The sequence below is a fragment of the Fringilla coelebs genome (assembly GCF_963513975.1).
Source record: "Fringilla coelebs genome assembly, chromosome: 7".
Lineage (NCBI taxonomy): Eukaryota > Metazoa > Chordata > Aves > Passeriformes > Fringillidae > Fringilla > Fringilla coelebs.
The window spans coordinates 7,719,704-7,739,299 of NC_140035.1; the positions used below are offsets into that span (position 1 = coordinate 7,719,704).

Consider the following 19,596-nt stretch of genomic DNA (forward strand, 5'->3'; position numbering starts at 1 on the left):
ACGAGGCTAAAAATGTTTTATTGTGGAAGGAATGCAGCTTACACTGTATTAAAACCTTGTAGGTTACAGTCCATGGTTGGCATCAAAAAAGTTGATTGGAGATGCCCTTGATAGAGACTGTCCTATGTTTATTATAGTAATTTTTTTAATATTTAATTTCAATTTTTCTTAATATTTCATCAATATTTCTAATATTTTAATTTTCCAATCTCAGGCAGGCTGGGCAGCATGATGGGTCCAGTGGGCAGAAGTGGGGACATTCCATGCTGGGAGCTGGGATGTGCTGAGGACTGCTGTGAGAATTCCCTGTGGGATTGCTTACAGCCTGTGTTGGGCAATTCCCTTTTTATTTTCTGGAGAGCAGGACCAGAGAGAGAAGCTGTGTTATCTAGTTAGAAATGAACTGGCAAGGGGTTAAAAAAAACAGCATTAAAAAGTTAAAGACACAATTGCTGCTGTGGGTGATGTGGGATGCTGAAGTGGTGCACGTGTGCCAAGAAGGCACAAGAAAATTGCCACTTTCTGTTCAGACTTACCCATTTCACACTCATTAAAACTCAGAAATACAAAATGAAATAATGTGAAGGTGTAAAAAAATTACCATGCTTTTGGAAGCTTGGAAAACATAGCAGGAGGGGGGGGGTTGGGTTTTTCGTAGGGTTTTTTGGGGTTTTTTTTTGTTTGGTTGGTTGGTTTTTTGGTGTGTTTTTTAGTTTTTTTTTCTGGGTTTTTTTGTTTTGTTTTTTGTTTGCTTTTTTGTTTGTTTGTTTGGTTGGTTGGTTTTTTGTGTGTTTTTTGTTTTTTTTCTGTTTGTTTTGTTTTGTTTTTTTTTCAATCCTACCATAGCATTTAATTACAGCAAAATAAAATTTAAGCATTTACCATAGCAAAAGTAACAATATTTAATTGATAATTAATTTATTATTATTATTAAAAATAATTATTTATTAAATAAAATTAATAGTAACTAAAGGCACGTGTAACTGTGGCAGAAAAGCATTTCTGCTTGCCAAATCTAGATAGAAAAAAATACTGTTTTGTGTGAGGGAAGGTTGGGGTTGTAAGAAACAACTGTGCTAGTTTTGCCATCGTGTTGTTAGCTCTCTGAGCTGTTGGGTCTCAAACTGTACCATGAGTGTGGGCAGTGCATGGCTGGGATTGAAAATATGGAAATGGTGCCTGGCAGGAGTTCAGGATGTAAGCACAGAGGGTGGAGGCCTAAGTGCACTGGTAGTTACAGAAGCATTCATTTAACATTTGTTATAAGCTACTGTTGTTTTTTTATAACTTATATGGGAGCAGTTTACAGCTGATCTACTGCATGGAGAAAAAGAGCTTGTAGCTTCAGATGGAATAGTTGCAGCCTCAGGCAGTTTTGCTAATGGTTTCTATTACAAATAAGTTTAATAGTGTGCATTAAAAAGGAAGTGTGTTTAAACCTTTATGGTCCATACCATGTTAGGTGGAATTACAGTAAATTGCTACATTTCATTTCTGTAATTATCTTATAAACTGCTAGTTGATATTGCCCTGAAGTTTATGCTCAGGACATTTTAACACCAGTTGTATTTTGGACAGCTTGCATAAGATCATTTGATTGTCTCTTAGGGGTACAAAATTGCATATATATATTTAAAAAAAAAGAAAAAAAAATCTATTTAAAAAGCATGAGAGCTGCCCACCTTTGGATGACTGTGTACTGTGGAGAAGGGAGGGATCATGATCACCTCCCCTGCACATTATGAGCGTGCACAGAGCAATTCTCCTGCTGCTAATAGTTCTGGAAATGTATGTTGAAGAAACCTGGTCTTTTCCTTTTATTTCATTTCTTTCCATTCCTGTAGGAACTTGGAAGTAACAGCCCTCCGCAGAGGAACTGGAAGGGAATTGCAATTGCGCTGCTGGTGATTCTAGTTGTTTGTTCACTCATCACCATGTCAGTCATTCTTTTAACCCCAGGTAACCCTCTTCTTTATTTTATCTTATTAAAGGTCTGTGATTCATAATGCAGTCATAAAGCAATGGATGTTAAAGAGAATCTTGCATTTAAGCATTTTTAATTTGTGGATGTTGTAAATTTGGTGCTTGTAGGGACTCGGGAACTGCTTGAGGAGCAGAAATATTTGGGGTTGGCAATCCTTAGGGTTGTGTCTGCCTTGAGGGGGTTGCAGCAATCCTTGTGAGCCTCAGCAAGTGTGAGCTGACTTCAGGAGTTTGTTGTTGGCTTTTCGTGTAATTTCAGATTCAGAGATGAGCTAAGAGAAAATTGAAAACTGATTCTGAGAATGCAACTTCTCACTGAATCATGAACATGGATCTTCCATCTGTACCTGCACAAGCTTCTTCCCTTTTCTTTCTTTCTGAAACAACAAGGGAAAAGCAATGGCTCAGCCACAGGAAAAAAAAAAAGGGAGAGGGCAAGAAGTAACAAAAACATGCACAACTTTTAAAAAAAACAAATTTTGAATCCTTTTGCCAGTTTTAAAGTCGGAGTGTAAAGCAAAGTACCTGATTTGCATGGCATGCCTAGATAGTAAATATTGGTCTGCAAATATTCTGCCATTCAAGTGCTCAGTTTGTGTAAAGCAGAAAGTTAATGAAGCTCTTTTCAGTCAAATAATGGTTCCAGGCTGTTTGGCCACGAGGTGCAATCACCGAGGGAAGCTGTGCAGGAGCAAGTACAGCAGCACAGTGCTGCTGCTTTAGAGGAAGGTGGTGAGGCTAAATGGAAAAGGATCAAAAAGCTTTTTGCTTGTCAGAGGGGATGAGGCAGCTGGAAAGAGGATGCAGGAGCACTATGGATAGTCTGCTTCCTCTGTTTTGTATAAATTCTACTCCTTATGCAGGGTGCTGTCCAAAATAACTGTTTGCTTATTTCCACTTAGATCAAGTTGAGAAGAATAAAAGCAAAGTTGTGCTGCTGTAGTCTCAGTGAATAGCAGCCTTCTTCAGGAAATAAGAGAAAAGTGATTTTGAGAGCACATGGTCGTGTGTTCTGGTACAGTTTAAGACAGAAGACTGTTCTTTTTGTTTCAAGGAGGAGGTTTCCCTTTTTTCTGAAGACTTATAAAATATCAAGTGTTTGCTGGAACCTACAATAATAGCTTTCAGTTGTGGCTCTTATATCTATATAGAATTATTAATGATGTAAGAACATAAACTGAAGTCCTTGAAGGCACTCATGGAAACAGAATAAACAACCTAGGGGAATGTTAACTTTAAAAAAAATATGTTAAAAAAGCTCAGTGAATTACAGCATCTCTGAAGCTGCTTCAAAATCCAGAGATCTCAGTTGAAAACTTGTGTAAGCTGGGACCTACATTTCAGTTGAAGTCATGCAAGTGAAACTAGTTCTGTCAGCTCAGATGCTCTGAGATATCCCAGAGAGACTGTGAAGCTTGATAGGAATGAAAACCTTTCTCCTAGAACATTGGGGTCTGTAAAACTGGGCTTTCCTGTGCCTTGGAAATGCTTACCATGGCAAGCTGTGGGGTGCATGGTAGGAGAGATAATTGCCCTGTTTTGGCCTAATCATTGCTGTTGCCCCTTGACTTTTCATTATTAATTTGATTATTATGAATTATGAATGGTTTGGGAAGCAGATATTTTCCTACTCCAAGCACTGTAGCTGACACTTCTTCATCATGAGTAGGTGTTAAGATCACTTTGGGATGTCCAGTATTTGAGGAGAGAGAAAAAGTAGAGACCCCCCCTCACATCTGGCTACTGTGAAGTGCTCAGTTCCAAGTTGATGCTAATTTTTTATTATAAATATTTGGGTTTGAAAATCCTTCTCATAAAATATGATAGGTCTGAATGAAAATATTCAGTGCAAATGTCCTTTGTTACCTTGGGATGTTTCACTGTTCATTTCCAGTACTATTTTGAGCATCAGAGAGTTCTCTCTCTGTTTAGTTCTGCCTGTATGGATGGGTGCTTCTTAGATTTCATGTAAATTCCCCTAAACACTGTACATCATGCTGCTTCTTTTTATGGAAATGATGATAATTTCAGATGGTTATTGCTCAGAAGCATGATTGTTTCACTGGTATTTTTTGGAGGCAGAAGTGTACTTACTGATATGCCAAACACAACAGCAATGATCTCTTTTGCCTGCAATTATTTACACATTGTTTTGTCTACAATATAAGAAACTCTTGGGTCTGTGTATGCCAACTGTTGTCATTTGACTTCTCTCAAATTTTGAGCAGTAGCTTTGCTGCCTTTTCATAGAGGGACCAATGCTTCCACAAGGGGTAGCATGTGTTTAAAAGAAAGTGCAATTCATTTGCAAAAAGCTTCAAAGAGACTTTAGCTTCCACTAAAGGTAGAAACTATGTTAAAACTAAAAGGGAATTCTTGATTTTTTTTTTTATTATCTTTTATTACATAAAATATAACTTGACTATACAATACTAAGCAGGATCACTGTTGAAATAAGAGATGTATTTTGACCTAATAATATCTTGGCTTTTGCTCAAATCTGAAACCTCTGTGTTACAATTATGTTTGTGGTTTGAGTAAATGTATTGTGCCAACAATATTAGTAACATTTCTGATCATTTTATCTTGCTTTTAGTCTATGATAATACTCAGGATCTTTATAAATGTCTGAGTGTTCTCAACAAAGAGATGGAAAAGTAGAAGAACAAATCATCCAGTGATGTAAAACATTAGTGGCAGAGTCTGAATGAACTCTCAGCCCAGTTACCTCTTGTTGGGGCTCAGGAACTCTCTGTGAGCCCCTGTGGACTAAGGAATACTTTAAATAAACCCCACTGCTCCCAGCAAGTAGAAATTGCTACAGTGCTCCTTACCTGGGAGTAGAAGGCTTGCAGGAAAATATCCCTGTTGGTTTTCTTCAAAATTAGAAAAGTGCAATGATAAAGAAAGTGCACAGAGAGGCCAAAGAATGAAGTTGCCCTTGTTAAAGCAGAGGACTGGAGTGGAAAAACTTGGAAGTTTCAGAACAGGAGCCTTTATGTCCTCTGGGGAAACTGCATTATGAATCTAGTGATTTTTGTTTAATATTTGGAGTGGATTGCTGGAGAAGTATTTAAGAGAAAACAAAAGAAAATACCTTGGGAATAATCTTATAAATACGTCTTTCTATTGGGAATTAGTGACCAGTGCAGAGACACAGGGGACTGTTCATGAGATGCCATCATTTGGTTTGCAGGTCAGTATAAATATAACACAGGAACCTTTCTTCTGCTGCTTTTATGCTGTTTTATTCTTTTGAGGTTTCATCTCACACCTGCATATACTGAAATAGTCTTAGGTCGATTTTTATATACCAATGCCTTTAAATCATTCCTGCCTTTGAATTAGCTTGTTCTTGCTTTGCATCATGACAGTATGTTCCATGTTGTAGGAATTATCTGAAGACCCATCTCATGAGCCACTGTTGGTCTCTATTTCAGAACTGACAAAAGTTCAATTGAAAGTATTAGCAGCTGAAAGCTTTTATATGAAAAACCCCTAAAGAACAGCCCAAGAGTTGTATGGACTTGGCCTCCCCTGTAAAGGTGTTTTGCCACAATACTTAAACCTGTTTTTTTTTCCTTTTGGGACTGTCAGTAGTTCTACCTTCATGTTAACTTACAGTTTCTGAAGGTGTGGAAGACTCAAATGCTTTTTCTAGGACTTGCTTACTGAGATATTGATGCTGGCATTTAAACCATGCCTGCTGATATGTGCCCTTGCTGTTGAGAAAAGTGGCACCTGCCTAATCGTAGACTCAAGGAAAACTCACACATGATAGAAAAAAAAGGGACACTTTTTCAGAAAAAATACTTTAGAGAACATTTAGGTCAGACAAATGGTCAGAAAATGCTTTTTATGGAAAGGGTTGAGTAAAATCAAGCTCTGGGAAGCGAATCCATTTCGATTATGTCCAGTAGATAAACTGTTCAGGGTTAGGACTGACCTCTCCATACCCTCTCTCATGCTACTCTTAAAGGAAAAGAAAGCAAACTACTAATTTTTATTTTTTTTTTTTAATTTTTTGTGGTGTGGATATTTACTGCAAGAAGTTTCAGGTTTCTGTTCAATTCTATACAGACTCCCTTTACCTACTGCAAGTTGGCAGGCAGGTTTTGATATGCAACTATTTTCTGGCAAGTTTTCTTCCTTTGTCATGATAACACAAAGTGAGCTGTGCTAATTCCCAGTTGCACCTTGCATACAGTTTACTAGTGATGTTTTTCCACTTTTCAGATGGCATTTAACATCAAGCCTTTATCCTAATTTCTAGCATAAAACATTTTTTTTTCCACAGCAAAGTCAGTAGGGAGCTTCAGTTAATGGCATACTACAGTACATAATTATTAGTTTTATTTGCTAAGTTAGAAGTCAAATTTTATGAGGTGTTTAGACTACATTTAACCTGCAAAAATAATATCCTATAAACTTGTGAAAAGTAGCAAGGCCATTAATTCCAAGTTTTGGAGCCTTCTAGTTTAGTAAGCACAAACAGATTTGTCACTTTGCATTAATGCATGCCTGCATTTGAACTGTTTTTAATTGGATTTACAATTAAGAAGTAGTTGTTTAGTCTTTAGCATTTGATTTTGTTTGTGTCTCTGAAATCTATGTCATTTGCTGCACATATATACATATATCTATATCTATATCTAATCTATATCTATATCTATATCTATATCTATATCATCTATATAATTTCAGACCAAAATACAGAAATCTGTGATAAATAGCATGAGAACATTGGAAATATCATTCCTTTAAGGAATAATTCAATAAAATTTACAGGGAAATGAAAAAGAGACAGTAGGCTATTTTGTAATGTAATAAATACAAGCAGTAAAAGGAAGTCTTTAAAATGAACAAGTACATCCTAGAATCAAAGATTAGTTTGGGTTGGAAGGGACCTTAAAGATCAACTCATTCCAACCCCCCTGCCATGGGCAGGGACACTTTCCACTATCCCAGGTGGCTCCAAGCCCTGTCCTGGTTCTGAGCACTTCCAGGGATGGGGCAGCCACAGTTTCTCTGGGCACCTCTCCACCCTCACAGGGAAGAATTTCTTCCTGACACCCAATCTAAACCCGCACTCTTTCAGTTTAAAGCAATTTCCCCTTGTCCTGTCCCTCCATGACTGTCCAGAAGTCCCTCTCCAGCTTTCTTGGAGCCCCCTTAGGTGTTGGAAGGTGCCCTAAGGTCTCACTGGAGCCTTCTCTCCTCCAGGCTGGGCAGTCTCCAATCTCCCCCTGTCTCCACAGCAGGGATGTGCAGCCCCCTGAGGATCTTTGTGGCCTCCTCTGGACCTGCTCCAGTGGGTTCATGTCCTTGTCACTTGGGGAAGAGTTACCAGCAGTGCATTCCAGGAACCTGCTGGGCTGGTTATGCCCCACCGTGCTGTCCCTCCCAGGAGGAATTGGGGTGGTCAAAGTCACGCCCAAGGACCAGGGCTTGTGGATGTGAGGACACTGCCCCTGATCTCCCAGCTGGGGTGGGCTGTAGGAGCCCCCAAGGTGACAATAATGCCACCTGTCCCTGTCCCCTCTTTAATCCTGGCCCATAAGGTCAGGTCACCTCATCCATCCATCCATCCATCCATCCATCCATCCATCCATCCATCCATCCATCCATCCATCCATCCATATCCATCCATCCATATCCATCCATATCCATCCATCCATATCCATCCATCCATCCATCCATCCATCCATCCATCCATCCATATCCATCCATCCATATCCATCCATCCATATCCATCCATCCATATCCATCCATCCATCCATCCATATCCATCCATCCATCCATCCATCCATCCATCCATATCCATCCATCCATATCCATCCATCCATATCCATCCATCCATCCATCCATATCCATCCATCCTTCCATCCATCCATATCCATCCATCTATCCATCCATCCATCCATCCATCCATCCATCCATCCATCCATCCATCCATATCCATCCATATCCATCCATCCATCCATCCATCCATCCATCCATCCATCCATATCCATCCATCCATATCCATCCATCCATATCCATCCATCCATATCCATCCATCCATATCCATCCATCCATATCCATCCATCCATCCATCCATCCATCCATCCATATCCATCCATCCATCCATCCATCCATCCATCCATATCCATCCATCCATCCATCCATCCCAGCTGGTCCCTGACACAGAGGGCCACCCCTCCTGTTCTCCCTTGTCTCTGGCCATAAACGTGGTGGGGTACAATTATTTTGTGCTTGTGCTCAATAGAGATTAACCCACTGGTATTTTGAGGGTTCCCAGGATGTGTAATTCATCCTGTTACAGTAAACTGGGCATCTGAGATACTGACAGGGGGCAAAGGTGGAGTTAGGGGTTACCAACAGGACTCTGGTTTGGTTAAAATTACCCATTAGGGAAAAAACCCCACTTCTAAAGCATCTTGTAAAGTTGCTTGAAGATGCCATTTTTTTTTTTCAGTTTACAAATGCTAACCATAATTTAAAACTTACTTTAAAATCCAATTTATAGCAAGATTTCTTGCCAGGGATGTGATAGCAGAGAGCAGAGCTGGTGTTCCTTTCTTCTCTAATAGCCTCTCTGTACTCAGCTGATATATTGTTTTAGTGATTTTTTATTTAAGCAGTTGGAAAAAAACCAATCTGTCATAGGTAAGGCAATCTTTGACAACATAACAGCTTGTGTGAGCTTGATTGCTAGTTGGCAAACTGGCAGGAAATAAAGGGTCAGAATGAGTAGAAACAGACTCAGGTAAGATTAGAAGGGGAACACGTTTGGAATTACAAACAGCATCAGGACCAGGGTGTGTGGAATCCAAATAGGTGACGGAAAACAGCTTGTGCAGGGTAGGTTGTCAACAAGGCTGTGGAGAAGGGGATAATGGGCATGAGGAGAGCCCAGTGTCTGGTGCTGTTAAGTCAGGAGCAGTGTTTTGAAGACACACGAAGGCATTTGTGGAGCTGAACAGAGCACACATAACAACATGTGCTTGCTTTGAAGATAAAAACACAGTGTGTGGCAGGAGCAAGAGCTAACAAGGTCCCACGATGTGTAAACAGAGGGATTAGGTATAAATCAAGAGAGATAATGTTCTCTGCTGTAAAGCCCCAGTAAGACTGCAAGTGGAATATTGTGTCCCATGCTGGACTGGCAGATGAAAAAAAAAAAAATACCCTAAATAGACTATTTTGATTCCTGGAAGGTAGGAAGAGGGCAAAAAGCTTATTTAAGGATTAGAATGTTTGTCTTATGAGGGAGGATCCTTACAAGACATGAAGTGCAAGAAGAATTGATTGCAGTGGGTGAGTGCTTCCCAGAGCCCTGCTGCCACCTGGGAGGCAGCAACCTGCAAAATGCAGCAGAGTTGTGGAGTGAGCAGCTGGGATGGCCTTGTGTCTGTTGTAAATTCATGATGTGCATTAAAAGGGAGTTTCTCTTCAGTACACCAAGGGTGCACCTTTATTAATACCAGCTGAAGTGACTGCAGCAGGCAGTGCTGACATTTAAAGGCAAAAATATCATATTGCTGTTGATTCCAGTAAGCTTTCAGCTGGCCCTCTGATTGAGAAATTTGGCAGAATAAAGACTAATAAGAAAACTATTGATTGACTTCATTCTCTTTGAAGGGTCACATATTCATCCAAAAATGTATTACAGGATGTGACCTTTACAAAGCAGGTTTCTTTGTTAAAAATGTCCTGGTAGCATCATGGGTTGACACAAAGATAACAAAGATGTTGTGATGACAGATACTCTCTTTGCAGGTGTCTGTTTAATATCAGTAAGGACAAAATCTGCCTAACAAAAGGAGAAGGAAAGAAAAGCTCATAGAGAAAAGAAAGAGTGCAGTAATTTATGGTGACCTGCCCAAGAGCACAAAATTATTTTAAAAACCTGGCAGGGCATTGGACTGGTGGTGTGGGAAGTGCACAGGTGCATCTTTTTGCAGAGGCAACAACCAGCAGAGCTTTTGGCAGCTGCTCTCCTAAACAGCCTAAAGCAGTCAGGTGAAGGGTAAGCTGCTGCCAGAGATTATTGCTTGGAAACTTGATGGATTTGTCTTTAGACACCAAAACTTTGGCTTTAATGGTAATGGTTCAACATTATCACTGTTAGTGCAGCAGTTCACTATTGAATCTTCACTGTTGAAATCTTCACTACTTGTTTTTATAGCTTACAGCACAAGAACAATGATATTTAGCAGAGCTTCATTCTTAATTTTCCGAAGTGTGGAGTTAATTTTAGATGCAGGAAAATAATTTTGTTTTATTTTGTTTTGTTTTGTTTTGTAAGTCAATGTTGGCTAATGTTCAGGAGCACAATATTCCTGGGTCATGTTTGGGACAAACACAAGGCTGCTAGCCAAGTTATGCTATTCACATCACTAGAAAGCAAGCACAGGCTATAAAATGTGCGTGTAGATTTTTTAAAAATTTCATTTTAAATTGTTGAATAGGTGAAGTTGATTCCAAATTTACTTGCAGGAGTTTTTTATCTAGTTTCTCTCAGTGTAAGGTACTCAATATGGCCAACATCCTTTAGCTGTCAGGAAATTTTGGTATTTGTTTGTAATTTTTTGTGGTGTGGTGCTGTGGTAAGGAAGAGCTTTGCTGTGAAAGTCCCAATATAATAAATAGCCAAACACTAAATCCTGTAGTTTTCCTGTCCAAAAGGTGCCAATTCTTTGTTTCCTGAAGCTTTACTAAACAAAAATGTTACTTGTTCTTGTTGTGAAAAAAAAAAATAAGAGCAAGGTATTGTTACCATGGTTCTATAATTCCAGTGTTTTGCAAACAACACAGAATATATTGTTTTCAATAATTATCTAAAATGATCTTTTTTGTGTTTATTTTAGATGAACTTGCAAATTCATCTGAAAACAGATTATCCTTGGAAGATCTCTTCAGGAAAGAGTTCATAGTTCATAATCCAGAAGCCAAATGGATTAATGGTAAGTTTATAAACTCTCACTTAATTTGAAACTAGGTAAAAATTTAAAGTCTTGAATGATATTATCCAGTCACTGAGGAAAAAAGATCAGTTAAAATTTCAAACCCTCTTGAAACTGGCCGGTGTCCCAGTTTTCCTTGTTGCTCTGAATCACGTCTCTTTCATTAATTTTTGAAGTGGCTTTCTAATTTTAAATCTCTGTCTAGTAGAAATTATCTGAAATTTCTGTCCACTGAAATTATCTGTTCATGCTCCTGACTAAGAAGCAGTGATGAAGAACTGTGTTTAAGTGGATCTTGTTTGGGAATTCACAGGAAGATCAACTCTATTAATACCTGAACTTTGGGATTTGAGAACTGGTTCTCTTTGCATCTAGAAAAGCAACTTGAATATTTCAATATACTTGTGCAGTCATAATAATTTTCTGATGACTGCAAATTGTATTTAGTATTCTAATTTATGAAATGATTTATGCATGGCATACAGAGTTCTCAAAAAATTAAGCAGGTTTAATGTAATAAAGAAAAACAAATTCAAATACTTTTTTTCAACTCATTGACTTTTTCTTTTGTTGCCATGCCTTGTTCATTTTCTCTGGGTAAGAAATGTACAGGCAATGCAATAGCAATTGTATCAAAAGAACAACAACAGGATTTGTGCAAAGCTGGGCAAGGCAAAACTGCCGTGGAGTGCTCTGTGCAAGGCAGGAGTCTGGCAGTCTGGTGGCTGGGTGTGCAAATTCAGAATGACCTTGCATGGAAATAAAGCTTCAATTATATCCCCTTTGGCATTCAACTAGAACTGGAACTGCTTTACTTGGTGGGGAGCTGTGTGATTGAATTATTGCTTTGTGATAAACTCTGAAGAATGAAGTGGATGTAATAAACATAAGTGCATTTAAAAGCATAAAGAGGAGAAAAGTATGGTCAATCTTTTTTGTTTTCCAGTACCTGCTCTGGTGTTATTTGTTAGCCATTGGTTTAGGGCTAAGAGAAGGGACACTCAGTTTAGTTTCCTGCCACTCCCTTTCCCCAGCTACTCCAAAGACATCTCACCTCTCTGCTGAGTGGCCCTTAGTTTCTTCTTTGGACTGGTTTCTGTCTGCAGTCAGTGCAAAAAAATGTGACCCTGGGTAAAGCTGGAACAGTTCTATTGCCAAGAGGAGCAGTTTCTTGTGTTTGGCAGAAAACTCTTTTCCTTTAAGACTGTTTGCTAATGAAATCATAAAAGCAGGTTTTCAATTTGCTTTTCTCTGTTAAATTTACAAAACAGCTGCTTCTGACTCCACCCTATCTGAAAAACAATCTTCATTGTCAAATAAAGTTATCCCAGACCCAGTATTGTAAACTAAAGGGGTCACTAAAAGCAGGTAAGTGCATAGTGGAAGAAGATCATAATGCTGGTTCTATCCATCACTCTTGTTCCTTAAAAAATCCATGAGATTATTCTCCTAAGAACTCTAGTAGCTCTTCATAACATGTTCATAATATTCTATGCATAAAAACTGTACTAATTTCAAAACCCAGCTCAATAAAACTAAAAGGCTGTGGATGGAGCTGCATTAAATATTGGTGATGCTATAAAACATGTAGTTAATTGTATTTCTTAGCTCTCTTCTACAGCCTGTAATAACAGCAAAGCTTCTTTTATGAGGTTTCCAGATGTGGTAAAAAGAAATGCAGAATTTGATGCTAAACCCTTGCTTGCATACAGGTTTCTCCTGTGGTCTTCAAAATCCATCTCAAAAAGCTCCTCCAGTGAAAAAGAATTTTATTAGCATCATGCAAAAATATAATTTGCATTAGTATAATGCAAAAAAAATCTTGTCAACAATCCAGTGTAAAAGCTGTGAGATTGTACAGGTATGAACTCTTCCATCTCTTGAAAATAATATTAGAAATGCTATTTATTGAAGAAGTGCCCTGTGTTTTATTAACAGTACCTTGGTACTAATATCCAGTCTTTCTGCAATGATGGTTTTCTGAGTCAGTGTGAAAACTTCTAAGCTTTTTACATTCAACTCAGGTGTTCTCCTGAGTTTATTGGCCAAAGAAACAATGAAATCCAATAGTACAAAAAAAAAAAAAGGAAAGAAAGGCCATTTTGTTTATTGGAGTATGTATGTGTGTGAGAAATAAATAAAAAGTGGGTGTAATTAAGGATTTATTAATTGTTTAGTATTTTTGATAAACACAGAAACAATCTGTATAGGTGTTTGTTTAATAGCCAGTATAGTTAATGATATCCAATATCTTGGGCAATAAAAAACCCCCAAGGAATAGTCTTGCAAAGCAGCATTTCTGCTTCCTGCTTCTATTTTTATTTTTTAAGAGTTTATTTCCTGGCACTGTGGCATTGCAATGATGGCATTATATGCATGGAAAATGAAATATATAACTTCAGATTCATTACTGTGGAGCTGGAGGGGAGCATTTGGCACTTCCTTTGGATATTGGCAGGATAAGTGAACTCTGCCCAGGATGATTTTAGCAGAAAATAAATAGCTACTTACTAACTTTTGCTCCTTTTGGAATAGGATAATTTGTATCCATCTGAAAGTTTTATCATCTTTCCCTCCTGGGAAGGGGTAGGGATAGAGATTGAAAAAGTGGTTCCTGCTGTAAGCAGTGTCTTCAGTGTCTGAAGCATGTTTTGTAGAAAAACAAAAAGAAAGATTTAAGGATTTCAAGTGGTGGATGGATCACTGTGTCCTTAGGTAAGGCCTGCTATTTATCTGCTGCCCTTTAATGAAACTTTCCCTACTGATCTTTGGATTTCTCTGACATTATTTTCCACTCTTGCATTATTTCTTCCTTGTTTGGAAGCTCCTTCACTACCAACCCCATCCCCATGCAGCATTTCTAGGCTGCTCTTTAATAAGAGCTGCCCTTAAATGCAGAATTTTTTACAGTCCATTTCCTTTTCTGCTTGAAACTGAGTCCACAATTTTATGGGCTTGCCACCAAAGTTAATAATTATGCAAATGTCTAAAGTTGGAGAGGAGATGTTGGTCTTTATCTGAGATAATCAGACGTTGCTGAAGAAAATAAAAGAAACACTGTGAGCTAGTCTTAAAAGTGACAAAATATATTCCCATTTTATATAATATGTAAAGATTTACCTGTGCAGATATCCAGATTTCTTCTTCCCTTCATTTTTTTTCTTTCTATTTTGGTTTATTTCAAAGGCAATATATATATTTTTTAACCTGACCTGGATTAATTTTTTTTCTTTCTTTGAAATAATTTACAAAGGAAAGAGTAAGAAAATAGGGACGATAGCTAGTAATTTTGTTGTAAATAACTTAGTAGGGACTAAGTTTTGTCAGTTAAAAATCTGATTTCTTTGGCTGTAGAAGGACATGGTGGAGAGTACACACAACCATTAACCAGTCCAATCCCTGTTAGCTGGAAAAGTGTTTAATTGCAGAAGGCATTCCAGTTGTCTGGCTTAGTTTTGGAGACCTTAAATGAGAGTACATCTTCCTGCAGCATTATTGATCTTCAGGTTTTCTAACAGGAAATAAGAATTTAAAATGCTGCCAGTGAATAATGAACATGGTTGAACCTGACAACTCATTGGTGCAGAGTGAAGAATTTTTTCAGGATATTTTCCCAATTTCTCTCAAGTAACTTAGAAATGTGTATGCTGCCCTTTGGGAAATATTGAGGACTCAACAGATTGGCATGGTTTTACTGAGGTCTGTACTTTCATCTCTTGTTTCAGGGACTATAGCTGCTACTGATAATAAAATTCAGAATATTTTTGTGTATTCCTCTGCGAATATATGATTTTTTTGCATTTTTTTCTGTTCAGACATTCTCTGTCAATCTTTCCTGTACATGATGGAATGCACTGGCTCCTTGAGAGATGGGTGTAGAGCCAGCACAATGACAGTACTTTTCATATATTTGAATAAAGAGTGTGCATTTTTGTGTGTGTGTGTTTTTGTGTGTGTGTGTTTTTGTGTATGTGTGTTTTTGTGTGTGTGTTTTTTTCTCTTATTGTAAACCCCTGTTTTGGAATCAGGTTTATCACTTTTTCCACCATAAAATCCAAGGTTGTGCCAACAGTCCCACCAGGCACACCCTGTTCAGATTTAATTTTCAAAGGAAAGAATTTTTTCATGCACCTATATTTTCAAGGCAAAGATTCTTCAACATTTTTTTTGTTTGTTTCTTCTCCTTCTATGATTTTAATGTGGTTTTTTTTTGGAGATTATAATAAACCACTCCATCCAAGTCAGAAATATTTTCACTCCAGTTTTTTTTTTTTTTTTTCCTAACTCAAGCCTTTGCATTAACTTTATTTACTTGTTTTATTTTTGTGGTTTTATGATGTTTCCAGATTTCCTGTATCAGCCTCAGCAGAAGCTTTCATTTGCTGAGTAATTGCTAGTTCTGATGTGGGCATCTTTACTTTCATGCAGTGAGGAGAAAAGGGAACAGGTGATGACACCCCTTTTGAACATCAGAGAAACCATGGCACTGGATTAGGGAGGAAATCCCTCTGTTCCCCATGTTTATTTTGCAAACATTTCTTTTCTTTAGTAGTCTCTAAAAGTAAAAAAAAAAAAAAAGGAAGAAATTTATAATTTTAAAGCATTTTTACTTTACAGTTGACCAGTGGTTTCACTGTCATGTTTTGTAGACTGCATATTACAGTTTACATGGAAAGACATTACCTGGCTGAGGAAATATTACTTCAGCTTCTCATAACGTGTTTCCTTTACTTAAAGAGCAACTGAGAGAGTGTCTGCCCATAATTTTATCTCTGGTTGTCCCTGGCACGTTTCTCATGCTGTACACTGCCTTTGTCACCTGGGGGGTGAAATGTGTAGGCAGTGGCCTTTGCTGGAGCTGGTGCTTCCCTTGGGTCTCTCTTGCCTCTTGTCTCTCCTGAAAAATAAAATAAAAAGTGGGCCTGGGGAGCCTGGCATGAAGGGGGTTGAAATTGCTTTAAGGTTATTTATGATAAAAATGGAAGTGGTTTGGGAAGCACAGAGCTTGGATTCCACAGTAGCACATATGCCAACTTTGTGCAGTAAAAATATGGTTTAAAACATTTGGCACTTCTTAAAAGAAGCTTTTCCTGTGTGTGAGATAAACAGGAACTTGTTTTCACAGAGCTGAGTGTGTTGTGATGTTTGTCAATGGATATGGGTCAAGTGCAAGAAATAATCCATCACTGAGCAGCAGAGAGATTCTATTCTCTCTCTCTACTCCCATTCTCAAGAGAAGAGATTCTGCTCCACAAATTTGTTGCTGAGTTGGAGTCAAGGAGCAAAGAAACACCTCTTTAGGAGCTGCACATCAGTGTGAGTTGGTATTACCCCTGCAGTCAGGGATGGATATTGGGAGTGAAGTCCTGCATTATTCCATTCCCTATCCCCTAAATGAGGTGAGAGTGGCAAGTGGCTAGGCAGGAATGCAGCCATGGTGCAGGAGAGCACTGGTGGTGTAGCAGGGGCTGTTTGGTGCTCACAGATCTGCTGTGATGTTAATTAATTAATTAATAAATTAATTACTTAACTGATGCTCTGTCAGGAGCTTGGGCAGGAGTGAAGAGGGGTGTGCTCAGTGTTACTCGTGCCAGCTCTGCACAGAGCCTTCATTTATTGTTGGAATCTGTCTGTGCAGAGCCTGGAGCTGGAAGCCAGGCCAGGGAGTTGTTTTGTTGTCTCTCCTCTGTGCAGAGTTTATTTCTGAAAAGCAGCAGAGGGGGTTGGACTTTGATTCTCTGTGCTGCAAAAAAGCAGCCTGTGGAAGAACAAGTTAAAAAAAAAAAACCCTAAGACAGCACTCCAGGCTTTGGAGGCTTTCAGATAAAATTCTTCTTTCCTAAAACTCCAGCAAGTTGTGTGAAATACACACCCAAGTTTTGCCAAGTCTGAAGACAATGTTTTGGGAAAGGCCCAGAAAATTTGAGAAGATACATAAAGCATCTCCAGGCTGGCTGATATTTCTCTCAGAAGCTGCTGAAAAGGGGAATAAAAGGCTTGATTGATATAATTCCACTGATTTATTAAAATAACTTCTTAAACAAAAGAATTTAACCAATGTTTTTGTGGAACAGACTGAGTGATTCAATTCTCTCATTAGGGAACAGACAGGAGGAGTTTGGGGCTGTGTTTGTGCTGATGCTCAAGATTCTCTGTGAGCTGTGGGTGGGTGATTGGTAATCCAGGGAAAGCTTGTGGAGGTACCACCCCTGTACCAAGAATAATGTGCACTGTGGGGTCCTTTGCTCCAGGAATTGTGGTTTCTCAAGCAATGGACAATTTTGGTTTAGGAAGAAATTTTTTATTTTCTCATTAGTTTTAGCTTTTGTGGGCGGTTGGTTTGGTGTTTTGTCCTCATTAAAATTCTTTCTTCCACAGTGTGTAGCACAGTAAGGCAGTTTAATCAGTAATTTTTGCTCTGGGCTCTGGTCTGGTCTTTAAACAACGTGACTCTGGCTGTTGCACCTGCTCTCCCTGCCCCACCACACTGCCAGAATGCTGCAGGGACTGTGCCCATTCCTCCTCTCCTGTGATTGATGTCCCCAAGGTGCCACATTTCCTGCCTCCTCAGGAGCAGAGCTGCTCAGATCAGTTCATCCCTGGGGCTGCATCGATACTGGTGCCACTGTTAATGATGGTGAACAAGCATTAAACAGTGCTGTGCATTCAGGGCCATTAACTTGTGTCACCATTGGATTCTGCAGATGGCTTCTTCCTTCCTCCACCAGCATTCTTTGTGCACCAGGACAATATTGGGGTTTTGTGACTTCTGCAGTATCCTGTGACTCTTGTTTTCTCTCAAGCATCAGCATTACTGATTGCAAATTTTTTTTTTCCTGGCCATTTTTTTTTTTTTGACATTTTGTTTTTTATTTTTACTAGGTGTGTTTTATTCCCTCCACAGAATACTTGAAGTATATTTTCCTTAAGAGTCCTTGTTTCTTAGAACAACTTCTAGTGGTATTCATTTTGAGATGTAGCCTGATTCCATGCTAGTTGAAATCTCTAGGTATGGGACAAAATCCAGGGATTGGGACATAAGTCAGGAAAAAATGAAATCAGATATTCCAGCTAGTGGGAGGTCAAACTCCCTTTTGCCACCAATAGCCAAAAACACAGCTAATCATTGCAATCCTTCTTAAAATTTATGTCCCTATTGATTTTTTACTTATTCCACAGCCCAAAGCATTAAGAATTTAACAAAGACATCAATATCCTTAGAAAACATTTACACAGGGAGAGTGTATCTGTTGCACAAGGTGTCTTTTGAAAGAGATTAGCAGAATGATTTACATTTTCTAATCAGTATTTCTGGGTGGTAACCTAATGCTGAAAGGTTAAGTACAGCAGTTCTGTGTGTGAACCCCTGGGAAAGAGGACCAGACACTAAATAAATCTGAGTTCTCCCTGTTTATTGAAGCAAAAGTCTCCTGAGTGTGGTGCAGGAGTAAGTTTAAATATTCCCATAGTTTCCATAGTGATGTTAGTGGAACAGGGAGGCTTTTCTCAGTAACACATTTCTGGCTAAGCCAGCAGTCCTTAATGTGATCAACAAGTCTGAACTGAATGTGCTACATCATTACTCCTAGGATGCAACAGCCCCCTGGGGCGAATATTTTTGTTGCACGAGCAAAGCTGAGCAGTGGATGAAGCATTTTGGAGTGGTGACAGATGGTGGGTGCTACACAGCAGGCTTGTGAGTTCCCTCCAGCCTTCCACATTGTGTTTTCTGACTCATAAGGACTTCAGGGATGTATCTGTGTGCTCCAGCAGGCTCGTGTACACATGGAGGGTGATGCTTTCACCCTGTGCCTGCTTGTTCAGCTCTCCCCACTGTCATCAGCACAAAGTGTTCCCCCTGCCCAGCTGGAGCTGCAGTGCTTTCCCCATGGGATGGGTTTCTGGTGGCCTGTTAACTTTTCCTTTGGAAGGTGCTGTTGATTCCTGCAGCTGGTTTTTCATGGTCCTTCTTAAAGGCTCATTTCAGGCTGCTCTGATTTGTTCATCAGCAATTGGATTTTCTTTAAAGGAGTTCTGTGCATGAACTCCTGGAGTTGTAGCTGTGTGCAGCAGCAGCACAGCTGGCTGGTTCTGCCTTGTTTCCATTTGCCTAAACCAAATCCTTGCATTTTTGTCAGTTTTCTAGACAGTTTAACAAACACTCAGTTGTGTTTTGTGGCAGATAAGTAAGCTGTACAGTGCTTAAAGTCAGTATCTCTAAAAGGCAAAGTTTTACATTTCTAATCCTTACATTTTGTTGTCCATTCATGTTTTTCCTTGGATTAAGAGGCAGTAAAACCAGTGCTTTCTATACCATTCTATCTAGCTCAAATGTTTGCATAATGGATCCATAAAAATGCCTTTTTAAACGTGTTTGTCTCTATGAAGACATATATACACATAAGTTTATTTCACTTTTAGTCCTTTTTAGCTCTCTTTAACCGACTCTGTTGTGGCAGATTTCACAGACACTGACTCATATTTGCCACTCATTCATCCATTTCCCTGGTCTGTTTTGCCCAGGACAGGGTTATTCTTATGAAAATGTGGTTGGCACTTGAACAATTTTGCTTGTTATCTCTTTCAGTGTGATGCAAAAGGACTTGAGTAGGATCAGTATGTTTAGGTTTTGGTATCTTTGGGA

General features: G+C 38.9%; 1 protein-coding gene across 3 annotated transcripts in view; it reads left to right on the forward strand.

Annotated features, from left to right (window-relative positions):
• DPP10 (dipeptidyl peptidase like 10) overlaps nt 1–19,596 on the forward strand; it is a 426,949-nt gene that overhangs the window by 232,838 nt on the left and 174,515 nt on the right. For 2 of the 3 annotated variants that reach the window (XM_084209340.1, XM_084209342.1), the window contains exons 2-3: nt 1,845–1,959; nt 10,857–10,952. In XM_084209340.1, the coding sequence (XP_084065466.1) occupies nt 1,845–1,959; nt 10,857–10,952 (211 nt within the window). Of the gene's footprint in view, nt 1–1,844; nt 1,960–10,856; nt 10,953–19,596 lie in introns of those variants that run through there. The other variant, XM_084209341.1, reaches the window with a different exon arrangement.